General features: G+C 36.4%; 4 protein-coding genes across 5 annotated transcripts in view; 3 read left to right on the top strand and 1 right to left on the bottom strand.

Annotated features, from left to right (window-relative positions):
- The first annotated feature begins 24 nt into the window (after positions 1-24).
- Positions 25-2,472, top strand: LOC104800465 (E3 ubiquitin-protein ligase MARCH1). The gene is made up of 7 exons (XM_010523267.2): positions 25-310; positions 411-633; positions 759-844; positions 987-1,133; positions 1,409-1,511; positions 1,779-1,891; positions 2,091-2,472. Exons 2-7 carry the CDS (start codon positions 423-425, stop codon positions 2,178-2,180), a joined length of 750 nt encoding a protein of 249 aa, XP_010521569.1. The 5' UTR covers positions 25-310; positions 411-422; the 3' UTR covers positions 2,181-2,472.
- Positions 2,473-2,595: 123 nt separating this feature from the next.
- On the bottom strand, positions 2,596-5,640 carry LOC104800464 (eukaryotic translation initiation factor 3 subunit I-like). The gene is made up of 8 exons (XM_010523266.1): positions 5,335-5,640; positions 4,424-4,639; positions 3,982-4,109; positions 3,697-3,816; positions 3,496-3,585; positions 3,163-3,249; positions 2,985-3,064; positions 2,596-2,831 (listed from the first exon to the last, which is right to left on the bottom strand). The coding sequence occupies exons 1-8, from the start codon at positions 5,516-5,518 to the stop codon at positions 2,756-2,758; spliced, it is 981 nt and encodes a 326-aa protein (XP_010521568.1). The 5' UTR covers positions 5,519-5,640; the 3' UTR covers positions 2,596-2,755.
- A 2,798-nt stretch (positions 5,641-8,438) lies between these two features.
- On the top strand, positions 8,439-11,238 carry LOC104800462 (blue copper protein). Its single transcript, XM_010523265.2, has 2 exons — positions 8,439-8,754; positions 10,657-11,238. Exons 1-2 carry the CDS (start codon positions 8,553-8,555, stop codon positions 11,163-11,165), a joined length of 711 nt encoding a protein of 236 aa, XP_010521567.1. The 5' UTR covers positions 8,439-8,552; the 3' UTR covers positions 11,166-11,238.
- Positions 11,239-11,848: 610 nt separating this feature from the next.
- The window catches only part of LOC104800461 (proteasome-associated protein ECM29 homolog), a 16,472-nt gene continuing 15,744 nt past the window's right edge, over positions 11,849-12,576 (top strand). For both annotated transcript variants that reach the window (XM_010523262.2, XM_010523263.2), the window contains exons 1-2: positions 11,849-12,107; positions 12,379-12,546. In XM_010523262.2, the coding sequence (XP_010521564.1) occupies positions 11,913-12,107; positions 12,379-12,546 (363 nt within the window). In that variant the 5' untranslated portion in view covers positions 11,849-11,912. The remainder of the gene's footprint in view (positions 12,108-12,378; positions 12,547-12,576) is intronic.

Raw genomic sequence — 12,576 nt, 5'->3', positions numbered from 1 at the left:
CGTTCCATTGACACGGCACGATCCTTTTACCGCATACTCCCATTGACAATTTGACGGCAACTCCCCCTTCAGATTTTTCTTCCCTCTTCACCGACCCCATTTCTTCGAGAATCCCTAATTCTTCAGCTTCTCCCTTCGACCAACAGGGGATGGCTCAAGATTCAAGGTAATCAGATCAATCCTCATCGCTCCCATCCTCGATTCCATCGTGCACTCTTGAATCATCCCATTCCCCAATTGAATCCTCGGAGCAACGACAACAACCGATGCTCGGCATCTATTAAGATTCTCAAGCATCTGTCGATTTCGGGTAAAGCCCTCCATCATGTCTCCTGTTTTCTGAATGCCCAAGTTTTCTAATGCTCTTACTTTGACTACCCATCGTTTTCTTTCTTCCATATTTTTTTTAGCATGTTCAAGAGATGCAATTAGTTCCAAATGATAGCCAGAGGGAACCGGCTTTACGCGAAGAGTCCGCTGCTTCATCGAGCAAGACCGAAGCCGATGAAAGAGAGGAAGAGGAATGCATTGGTGTTGCCGAAGAAGTTTCTGAAATAGCTGATGATAGTGATGAGACTGCTCTTCTTGTTACTGGAGATCAGCCACAATGTCGAATTTGCCTAGATGTTGGAGGTCTTAAAATGTTATTCTGTCTGTGCACACTTTTGTATGAATAAGGCATCTAAAGCGATAGTGAATGCTTTCAAGTTGATTTCAGATGGAATCTTTAGGATGAGGGCAATTGTTGTTTGTTGCAGGGGAAGACTTGATTGCGCCGTGCAATTGCAAAGGTACTCAGAAATATGTGCACAGATCTTGTCTTGATAATTGGCGTTCAACTAAGGTATTGTTCCTGATGGGGAATTTGATATTTTTCGAAATCAGGGGCCTAATTTGATTAGTGCAGTGACAGCCCTTTCAAGAAGTGTTGTTCCTAGGACTGAAGAATTTGAAACTGTTTCTCTGCTTTTGCTCCAATGTTTCAGGAGGGTTTTGCATTTTCGCATTGTACCGAGTGTAGGGCTGCATTCATTCTTCGTGCCAACGTGCCTCCAGATAGGTGGTGGTTGAGATTGAGATTTCAGTTATTAGTGGCAAGAGACCATGCGTTTGTCTTCGTCACTGTCCAGCTGGTAAAAACGTCTTGTATCACATTAGAATATATTTTGTTCACTTCTTAACTTATTTTGCATGGAAAAGTTCATTTCTAGACCATGGGATTCGAGCATCAGAGGTAGAACCCTGTTCACAGTGACAATATTATTTTATGCGTTTGTGTTGAACTTCTTGGTTTTAATATTGCATTTGATTACCAAAATTAGAAGAGCCCTAAAAAAACATTAGAATTGCATGATACCGTTAATGTTCCTACTGACATCATCCATATCATGTTCCTACCACTAAACAGGTTGTGGCATTTTTGGGGTTGTTAGTTTACAAGTTCTATGGAGAGGAACTACGGGAAATGTTTGGTTATGAAGAACATCCATATGGGTTTTACACCATGGCAGGTACACCTCTTCTATGTCTTGTCCAATTAAGGAAGTGGTAAGTAGATATTGTAATCATTCTGGATTATAGAACTGAAATGTCATAAGCAACGTTCTAAATTATAGAGCCCAAATGCCATAAGCACAAATTATAAGGAACAATCCAATTTGTTGTACTTCCTTTTTTTACCTCTGTTAATCATCTGTTATTAATCAATTCCATCTTTGTGCCGTGAGTTGCAATGTGAGTGACGACGTTATTTGAGATGTGATGATCCTATGTTGCAGTTTTGGCGATTGTTTTGGTGGGCTTGCTCTATGGGTTCTTCATAGCCATTATATGCGGACAAAGGATCAACGAACGGCATTATCATGTTCTTGCCAAACAAGAACTTACAAAGGTTCGGTTTCTTTTGGCTTCTATTCACGGAAACTGTTCCTTTCCTGACCTCTGAGTAGTGTGTACACATTGGATATAGAATACCAGGCTTTAGAATTAAGCTCTTCCACTGTCTTGCAACTGTTTCCACCTCCTCAATTGACCGAGTTTCTTCTTACATATATGGAGCCAGTGCTAACCAGGGAACTGTGTGACACCAGGAATATATAGTCGAAGACAGGGAATGCAATGACGTTCCTGAACTCGAGCAGAGTCATGTGATGGAGCTAAGAATGCTGGGACTCTATTGACAAGCCAAGATTCGTGTTTTACCACTCCCACTCCTCCCAACTGTAACGATATGTGTCCTTCCTCGTAGAGTTGTTATGTTCAATCTTCTGTGTGTGTTTTTTCCCAAAATTGGCTACACGATTTATTGTTGTATGCTCTCAGTCTCATACAATGTGTTCATACGAGCAGTCCATTGTGAATTAGGGTCTTTTTTTTTTAGTTCTCATAGGCTCGCTCCTTTTTGCGAAGTGTCCACTTGTAAAAATGATGAAAAACCATTGCCAACTCAAAGATGGTGATTTTCTTGCCTTCTTTTAGTGTATTATTCGTTTTGGGAATTTGTTTTAACTATGATGACATAATAAAGCTTAGCATGTTGAGTGAACATATATATATATATATAAAGGAGCAGGACAAATGTCCATGAGCACCATCAACATCGCATGCAAGACTCGCATCAAGCTCCATGATGGTAGTTAAATCAAACATAGCAAATCAATTATAGTGATCGAACAACAACAAAATTCTCGTCAGACTCTAAGTTGTTTCCGAGATTTAAACGAAAATTCGACAGGAAAAAAGCCAAGATTTTTGTCTAAATTTTGATGCTGAAGTAATCCTGATCGAAGTGATGCAACCGAACGTAACCATCTTCACCTCCGCTCGAGAAACTGAAATTTAAAGCAACAACCAAAGTCAGTCCCCGAATGTCCAAAACATTACAAAATCATGTAAGAACACAACCTAATGGGGGATCACTTTTTATCAGAGTCAATCCCCGAATGTCCAAAACCAAAACCCTACTACGATTCCAGAAGGCATACCTTTTTCCATCTGGATTGAATGCTAATGCATTTATAGGGCCAAAGTGACCTTTAACACCACCAATCTCCTCCAGAAGAATCTACAAAAAAAAAAAAAGCAAAGGAATATGAATGGGCGAAAAAATAATGCATCAACAAATGTGTAATAGCAGTTCCAGGGCAGGCCAATTACACTAACCTTGTCATAAAATTTAGCCTCGAATTTTCCGGCACGATGGTCAGTGGTTGTGACAGCTGATGCATCTTGACCACCTCCCAGCACGACCTAGAGAACACAATTTGATATGTTACGAGGGCATTCACACAAAAGAGAAGACAGAAGACATTAATGCATCTCATATTCATCAACGACAACTAAGCTGACATTGGTTTCAACAGAAACATATCCACGTTGAATTCAAAGTATATAAAAAGGCTAACATCTAAAACAATAGTTAGCTCATAAGATTTGCAGCGTAAAATTCAGGGTTTTGCAAAAACAAACTGTGCCAAAAGGCAAGACAATACATACATGGTCGAGAAGTGGAGACATAGTGACAGCATTTACTGGACGTTCTGTACCGTAAGTCTTAATGAGAGTCAATGTTCTGGTATCCCAAAGCTGAGGTTTAAAAAAACCAAAAATACTGTCAGAATACATATATTTCTATAGAGCTTTAAACAACTAAGAAAAATTGAATAGAATACAGTGGTGGAGAAGACAGAAACATGCCTTTGCAGATTTGTCGAGTGAACCTGTGAGGAAGTGTGAACTGTCCGCTGCTTTACATAGAGAGGTAATGGCCTTTTTGTGACCAACTTCCTTATCTGATTCATTGAGCAATTTCCCAGTCTGGCAATACCATACACAAAATACAGTGAGATACTTGATTTGTATCTGCATGTACAAACCAATGGCAGCACCAAAACCTAAATAGCCCTCAGAGGAACTGGAACACCCAAACTTGTTAAGACCAGCAGATTAGACAACGTGTCACTGACAGCGCAAACTGGTTACCTCAGCATCCCAGATCCTTATTACAGCATCTTCACCAGCACTAATGATAGTTCGGTTCAGAGGCCCCCAAACAGCTCTATTTATCCTCCCCTGAACGCCCTTAAGGACAAGCACGGAGTCCGCAACCTCTGCATCGTCACAGGGAATAATTTAATGTTATTCTCAATTATATAAATGACATCCGAAATGTCCGAGGTTCACCAAATAAACCACCTAAAACGATATGCTAACACAATGTAGAATTCTGATGTGGAGATGGTCATGAAGTACAAACTCAGAGAAGCTAACATGGAAATCATCTCTTCCAATTATCTGCTAGGAAAATTTTGATAGGTTAATGAGATTCTACCATTACAAGGAAAATACTACCATTGGTCACTCTCGACATACACATAATATTCCCATTTAGAGAGAGCAACCGGAGAAAAAATAATTAACTTACGGTCTTCAGGGTCTCTTGCGATGTGCTTCACATGAATAGCAGAGGAGAGATCCATGAAGGGGTCAGTGGTGATCACAGCAAGCTTATCCCCAACAGAAAAGTCCACAGACCTAGCAGGAGAACCAAAATTGAACGTGTACAGCTGTTTCCCTGTCTGCACTTCCCAGAGCTTTACAGTCTGATCAGCACTCCCGGTAATCAGCCTAGCAGAATCTCCTGAAAAACCATGTCATTGATAAGTAGAACACAACGGACAAAAAATCCATAACATGACAAAACATTTGCTTTGAAGAAGCTGTCAACTAAAGTAGAGTTTCATCATTTTTCGTCAATTTACCTATAGAGAACTCAAAGAAGACAACCAACTGCATCTGTGTTACACGTAAAGTTGCTTGTTCTCCACAATCGATATCAAGGTTCTAAAACTGGTTGTCCTCTCTTTTCTCATACATACAGAGACCATATCCCAGTGTTTGATCACCAGCAAAATGAATCTTGATTTACTTTAAAAACACACTCAAATGAACCCATCCATCAATTCGAGTGAAAAAAAAAAACACCCATCAGTATAACATTATCCTAAATGATACTTGAGAGACCTCCATAACTTAAAATATCTCGGATTCATACCTCAGAAATCCATAAAACCCCAAAAAGAGGACGAAGAATAAAACACAAAACCAACAAACACACAGTTTCTTTACTTTGAACAAAAACACCAAATAAAATAAAATGGCAACAGGACAAAGACATCACAAATTATCGACCGAGCCGACAATCTCAGATACATCGAGACCACATAATCAGCATCACATCCCACAATTTCACTACTCCTAACACCCTTCAATTCCTAAAATCTAAAGGATCCAAATTAAATCAGACAAAAAGACAAATCAGAGCCAGAAAATTACTCGATACGTCACAACACCAAACGGCACCATTGTGACCGCGGTAGGTTCCGAGGCGTTCGCCATTGTCAGCGTACCAAACAGTCGGAGTATGATCCTTTGCACACGAGAAGAGCAGATCACCGTCCTTATTGTACTTGAGGAACGTCAATGGCCGCTCATGGCCCTTCATCAAAATCGGCCTCATCTTCTTCTTCCCTTGATCCTGAACGTGATTCCCTTCTAGGGTTTTGGAAATTTGGGAATTTTTGGCCGAAGAAGAAAATGTAGCGGCAACTAGAGCGAGGAAATCTGAAAACCTAAAGAATTGGCCCCAATGGGCTTTATCGTAGATTTACTATTTAGCACGAATTTTTTGGTTTAGCGTAACCGGATAATATACCGGTCGAAACGACTTCTATTAAACCGATTAATCCGGTCCAATGAATGGCAATACAGTTCTTCAAACTATGACATCATCATCATCATCCCTGCCTTGCATTTTTTTTTTGTTAGATTAACTAATATTAAGCTGCATAAAGTATTCAAAGTTTCTAAAGAAATGTATGTAAAAATAATTCGAACAAGACATTAAAAAGGAAAATGTTAACTATATAAAAAAAATAAAATTATTTTGAATTGTTTTGTCTCTTTTTATTCAATTTTCCCTTGCTATATACATAAATAAATCATAAAATAAATTAAAATAAAATTTATGTCTTGTATATTTCAAGAGATGTTTTTAAAATTACCGTCATAATACACTTTTAATTTCTCGTAGAAAATTAACAATCATTTGCTAAAAATATAAAATATCTTTTAAATTAATTTATCTGTAACTTTCCATCACATTTACAATATTCATTAATTAAAATAAAACGATTTTATCTGGATTTTTATTGAATAAATATTTATATTTGATTCTGTACTTAAAATAAAATATTTTAGTTGAATTCTCAATATACATATATATATATATAAGAACAATGGTTTAATATGGCTTCGGTTAATATGAACAGTAGTTTAATCATAATTAATTTTAAAATATTTTTTATTAAATTAAATTAATTGAATTTAAATTGAATCTAAATACAATATAAAATAGTAAAAAAATATTTTAAAATAAGTGTTATACTAAAATATTCTATTCGAGATGTAGTTTGATTGAAGGTATAATGAATTTTTGGATTATAAAAAGTAAAAAAAAAACATTGTGTTTCTGATATTTGATAATTAATTAAAAGGTATTTATTCTCTTTCTTTTTTTTTTTTTTTTTTTTTTGGAAAAAGCAGTTGGATGATATTCTTTGGAGAACAAAGGTGGAGTTGCCAAGGCAACAAGCGGTAACCGTTTAATTAAATAGGGGATCACATGGAAGATGGCAGTTTATTGGACCGACACTCACTTTCTTATCACTCCTTGCGTCACGTTGCATTGCATGTGGCCGCTTTTACCCAAACCCTCAATGACTTCCCCCTCCCATTTCCCCTAATAATCAGTCGTTTTGATTTGGAGTTTGTATTGTCATCGTTTTGATTATCTTTTTTACATTAAAAAAATTTATATCTATTGTATTTTGTTTTATTCTTCTTTTAAAATTATGTTTTATGGAAAAGAAATATGCGTATCTCCTCTCGGAATTTTGGGTGGGTCGAAGATGGCGTGAGTAGTCGAGAAGAGGGTTTCGGAGTGCAAATCTTTCGGCCCAGGTGCAAATGAGTGGGCCGCCCAATCCGACGAGCGGTCGCTCGCTTTGTCCGAGAAGAGTCGATTTTGCTCAAAATTTTCGAGCGGGCCGCCTGATTTGATGAGCGGTCGCTCGTTTTGGTTGAGGATCGGTCGAGATTGCTCAGAACTTTCGAGCGGGTCACCTGAATTTCGAGGCGGTCGCTCGCTTGATCCGAAGATGAGTCGATTTTTCTCAGAGATACCGAGCGGGTCGTCGGATTTCTCGAGCGGTCGCTCGTTTCCTCAAATGCAGGATCCAGATATCTCAGAACTTTCGAGCGGGTCGCCGGATTTCTCGAGCGGTCGCTCGCTGCTTCCGAAGGTGAGTCGATTTTTCTCAGAGATTCCGAGTGGTCCACCTGAAAACACGAGCGGTCGCTCGTTTTTTTCTGAATTCCAATGTCCCAGATGAAATCGGGCGGTCCGCCCGAAATTCCGAGCGGATCGCCTGAAAAACTGCAGAGTTCTCCTTTTTCTTCCCGATCATCCAAGGTTCGTCGTATTTCCTCGATCTCTTCCCAATTGCTAAAAAACATGGTTCATTTCAATTCAATTGTTTTGGTTATTTTATATCTGATTCAGATTTCATTAATATTATCTCAAAAGATCATATCATTAAATTTAATGTGAATGTAATTATATAATGATTTAGTTCCATTCAATTCGGATTTTATCTAAAAACCCGAAACAGGGTACCCTAGTCTATATTATTACATACGGAAATTAATATACCTCCGATCATCTAATCTAAAACGTCTAAAATTCAACCTATTCGCAATAATTATCGGTGACATTGTTGTAATGAATTTTTTCACTTTAGCTAAGCAATTGAAATTTCGTCTTCGCATTTTTATTACAATTTTTCCATCTATCGTGTAGGAAACTAAAGAAACGGAGGGCATATATATAACCACACAATTTAACGAAATAATATGATACAATAAGATATGATTTCAATAATATTATTGACCATATTGGTATAACGACCAAAAGCCAATCATTTCTGTTAATATAATTAATTGCACCCCCCCCCTGCGTACGGCTTATACACATGCAACATCATTTAACAAATAACGACCACAGAAAAAGTAGTCCTAATTAACTAAAATCTAGATTTTCAATCGAAAACAGTTATTTTCAAATTACAGAAAGTCGGAAACAATATTATTGAAACTTACTTATCGAATCAAACAATACCCCGAATCAAAATATATTCAAAGTTCACATAACCTAAAAAAATATAACATAATTTCTCTTTTTAGACATTACAAGGACATAAAAGAGCCATCATCGTAAATAGCACAAAAGAAGAAGGGCAAATGCACAGCACCCAAAATATCCGGGGGTCCACCACTTACGTCAAAAACCTAACCCTTATAAATACACACATACATACATACATACGTACATATTCATGCCCTTTTCTTCATCTTCATCATCATCATCATCATCTCTCTTCCATCTTCACACTTTTTTTTTTTATATCTCCGATCAGTAATTCGAACAAGAGAAAATGGAACAGAGACTTATAGTGTCTTGTTGTTCGATGTTTCTGGTATTTGTCGCGTTGAGTGTTTGTCTGAGTTCTTCGGTGGATGCGTACAAGAACCACACTGTCGGAGAATCAATGGGTTGGTTCGATGATCAGGAGAAACCAGGCGTCGATTTCCAGAAATGGGCCGATTCTAAATCCTTCTCCCTCGGCGATTTTCTCAGTAAGAACCCTAATCCATTCTTTGAGACTTTTTAAGTTAATTTTTGTGGGTAATCGGGTGTAGATTAGACTAATCTCGGGATAATAAACAAATCATGTGATTGGAGTTATCAAATTAACGTCGAACTCGGACGAAACAGACGTTTTGCATCACTAATTGAATTATCAAGTTTAATTTAATTTTTTTTTATTATCAGTAAGAACATGTGTATAGTTTATATACATAGTACATGCATATAATTAGGATTATATCTGGTAATAATAATTTCTTCTAGTCTCTCATACAGTAAACTTATAATTTGTTAATTGTTGGGATTATAATGAAAAATAACCGAGGGAAAAAAATAAAATAAAATAAATGGGGATGTGTGATGTGGAAGATCAGAGAATGACAACCGACTTTACATGTGCTTTGTTCTTATCAAATAAAGTGCCGAATAAAGTATTCATAACATTTTCTATTTTTATAATTAAATTTAAACATAATGAATTTTGCACAAAAACACTAACTTGAACCATTTACTGTATAAATCCTTTGGCCTTCGATTATCTCGAACATACATTAATCCAAGCATAACATTTGTTTAAAACGGCATAGGTTATAATTTAAAACATTTACTGTTGAACATGGTAATTAGCTATATAATCCCATAATTAGCTGTCTAATTGACCAATCTTTGTATTGGAATGGCCAAAAAATCACTTCCTATACAGATAATCCTATAACAGATTTTTTCAAATCGGAAAAAAAAACTTAAAAATATATAATTTAAAAACTGTAACAGATTATTAAAAAGAATAAAAAAAAACTTGTAATATGACTGGAATTATGGGTGGATTTTTCGGATTGTAAATTTGAACCGAAGCTAATTAATAATATCTGTATTAAAGTTAATTTTCATAAAAAAATGTAATTAAATATTTTTTCTTAAATTAAATTAATTTATTGAAATCATGTCATGTCCAATCATGTCCGTGTGTTTCTAATATAGATGTGTGGTGATAAAATATAGAACAAGAACTTATAGGGTTGTTATAAGCTTATCTGTAATAGTCTTTCTTATGAAATCACTTGTACTTCATCTCCAACCTGTCTGTGACAAATGATTGCCACTCTGTCGAGTGTCGACTACCAAATAAAACACAATATAGATATATACAGATCTCTAATATATTTATCTATAATATATTCCGATAATATATATATATAAATATATATATATATAATACACAACATGCAATTCGGTCGATTTAAATTGCTATTTGAAAAAATAATATCTCGAATTATTAATATTTTCTTGGTAGAACTCGATTTCATAATTATTGCGGCTGGGGTTATATCGAATAAAATTGTGGACAAAACAGTATTAATTAGTTCAAACACCTAATGACCTAAAATACGTACCTGTATTAAATCAAACCCATCGTATATTCTACAATAGTAAAGCATGATATAGTTTCTTATCAAAATAATATATATATATATACATATACACGTTATTTTTTTTACAAGATACACGTTATTAGTTATAACTATGATAAATATTACCCAAATTTGGATGATATAGTGATAAAATAACATGAAAAACATGTTTTTATCTTGTGTTTATATCCAACCGTGGGAAAAGGAATTCATGCTTACTTTCATGTTTTTTATTAGACCAAATATATGATTCCGTATTATTAAAAAAATATGATAAATTTCATAAAAAAATATGATAAATATTAAAAATGTACTATTGGTGTATACTGTCCAATCATTTTGAAATAAACTATATTTTGCACGTTATTGGTTGCAACCCCATATTATAAATATGAAAAATCATACAATGAAAATTTCACCATATTCGTTTTCACTGTGTGACGTGTATTTACTTTCAATCCTCTTCCTACTTCGTTACAGTTTTCAACACGGATAGCAACCATTCGGTGATTCAGACGTACAATCTCACAACGTACAAACTATGCAACGGCAACGACGCGAATGGCAACGACACGACCGAATGGTCGGAGGCTAATCCCTCGGCCACGACACCCGTCCCCGTATCGGTGGCCGTACCTCTCGTGAGAGAAGGCATGAACTATTTCTTCTCCGGGAATTACGACGGAGAGCAATGCAGATTAGAGGGGCAGCGTTTCAAGATCGACGTGAAACATGGTCAAGGTTTGCGATCTCCACCGTCCGATGAAGATCAGACGGCTCCAGGGCCTGATGGGTCTCCGCAGTCGGGCGACGATGAAGAAGCAGCACCGGATACGATCGTGCCTGCCAACTTCGATAACCCTAAAGATATAGAGAGTGACGACGATGACGAGGGGAAGAACAGATCTGGTTGCATGTCAATGTTTACGTATAGGTTTTGGTTTTGGAATTGCGTTGTTTTGGTTTTGATGGGATTATTCGTATTTTGATCTTTTTTTTTTGTTATTTTGGGTTGTAATAAATGATTTATTCAAATTATATGATTACATATTGAATGATTTAGATTCTTTATAGGTTAAATTAATTAAATCCCTCATCGTTGGCTTATTAATCTATTCGTCCGGTTTTTGCTATTTCTTTTTATAGGTACAACACACAAACCGGGTTACGGTTCTATTCAAAATGAATTTGGTTCGGATTCCTATTATTTTTAATTAACAGAATTTGGTTCGGATTCATATCATATATATATAAATTTGAGGCTTCGAGCAAAAATTCTTTTGTTTTTAATTAAAAAAAATATTTATTGAAAAATTCAAATAAAAGCTATTTTTTGTCAACGTTAAGTTAACAAAAATAAGTTTTACAATTTTCATAATCAAATAATTTGATCACAGGATTCAATATATAAATACATGAGATGCGAAGAGTCTTATATTATAACAATTTTTATAAATTTTTTAAAACAAAACCGTACTCTGATGACCAAACCGGAAATTTAGAGTTTGGATTTCCGGTTGTCATCATATCATACCATGTTTCCGGTTATCTAAACATTAAACAGTGTCGCATTACATGACTCCGCTTCCTGTGAATAAAACGCTGCCGTTTCGTATCCGTCTTGGCTGCCAAGACAGAAACCGAGAAACGTGTAATTGAAAGAGAGAAACCAAAGAAGAAGCAAAGAAGCAAACACAAAAATTTCGGGAACAGAAAAGATCAGAAAAAAAAAAACAATGGAGGGCTCGTCGTCGTCGTCTCCATTGCCGTTGCTGTCAGCCAAATCGGATGGAGAATTGGAGGAAATGCTTGATCGGATGTTAACGAGGCTTGCTCTCTGTGACGACTCCAAGCTCGAAGCCTTGCTCTCGAAGCTCCTTCCACTCACCATTTCTTCTCTCTCTTCTCAATCTCCCGCTGTTCGCAACAAGGCAAAGTTCTCACTCTCTATACTATCTCCATACGTATATACGCACTCGTTTCTGCACGAGAATTTGTTTGTCCAGTGAATCTCAGTCGTTTTGGGATGTGACGATATGAAATTGGAAAAGACGGGGGCTTTTCGGTATAATTAGCTTTCTGGGAGTTGATGGGTCTTGAGATTACTTGAGTATTATAGAATTCGGGACTGGGTCTTCATGGAATCCAATAATTCGATGCTTGTTAAATCACCCTTTTTTGGGTTTTCTTGGGAAATGATAGGTTCTGGAGATTTTGAGTCATGTGAACAAGAGGGTGAAGCACCAGTCTGAAATCGGTTTGCCTTTGCTCGATTTATGGAAACTGTACACTGACCCTGCTGCTTCTCCTATGGTTAAGAACTTCGCTATTGTGTATGTTGAGATGGCATTTGAACGTGCACCATCAAAGGTCCGTTTGCTGACCTGACCCCTTGATCGG

Source organism: Tarenaya hassleriana, unplaced genomic scaffold (assembly GCF_000463585.1).
Source record: "Tarenaya hassleriana unplaced genomic scaffold, ASM46358v1 Cleome7, whole genome shotgun sequence".
In the NCBI taxonomy this organism is placed as follows: domain Eukaryota; kingdom Viridiplantae; phylum Streptophyta; class Magnoliopsida; order Brassicales; family Cleomaceae; genus Tarenaya; species Tarenaya hassleriana.
Note: the sequence above shows the minus strand (reverse complement) of the source record. Positions and strands in the feature narration are given on the sequence as shown.

Excerpts from the sequence above, each read along its gene's own strand:
- LOC104800465 (XM_010523267.2), top strand. The coding sequence starts at position 423 with ATGCAATTAGTTCCAAATGATAGCCAGAGGGAACCGGCTTTACGCGAA. Across the intron at positions 845-986 it reads ATAATTGGCGTTCAACTAAG|GAGGGTTTTGCATTTTCGCA; the intron begins GTATTGTTCCTG and ends CCAATGTTTCAG. Across the intron at positions 1,512-1,778 it reads TGGGTTTTACACCATGGCAG|TTTTGGCGATTGTTTTGGTG; the intron begins GTACACCTCTTC and ends CCTATGTTGCAG.
- LOC104800464 (XM_010523266.1), bottom strand. The coding sequence starts at position 5,518 with ATGAGGCCGATTTTGATGAAGGGCCATGAGCGGCCATTGACGTTCCTC. Across the intron at positions 3,817-3,981 it reads TAAGGATCTGGGATGCTGAG|ACTGGGAAATTGCTCAATGA; the intron begins GTAACCAGTTTG and ends TGGTATTGCCAG. Across the intron at positions 3,065-3,162 it reads AGGCTAAATTTTATGACAAG|ATTCTTCTGGAGGAGATTGG; the intron begins GTTAGTGTAATT and ends TTTTTTTTGTAG.
- LOC104800462 (XM_010523265.2), top strand. The coding sequence starts at position 8,553 with ATGGAACAGAGACTTATAGTGTCTTGTTGTTCGATGTTTCTGGTATTT. Across the intron at positions 8,755-10,656 it reads CTCCCTCGGCGATTTTCTCA|TTTTCAACACGGATAGCAAC; the intron begins GTAAGAACCCTA and ends ACTTCGTTACAG.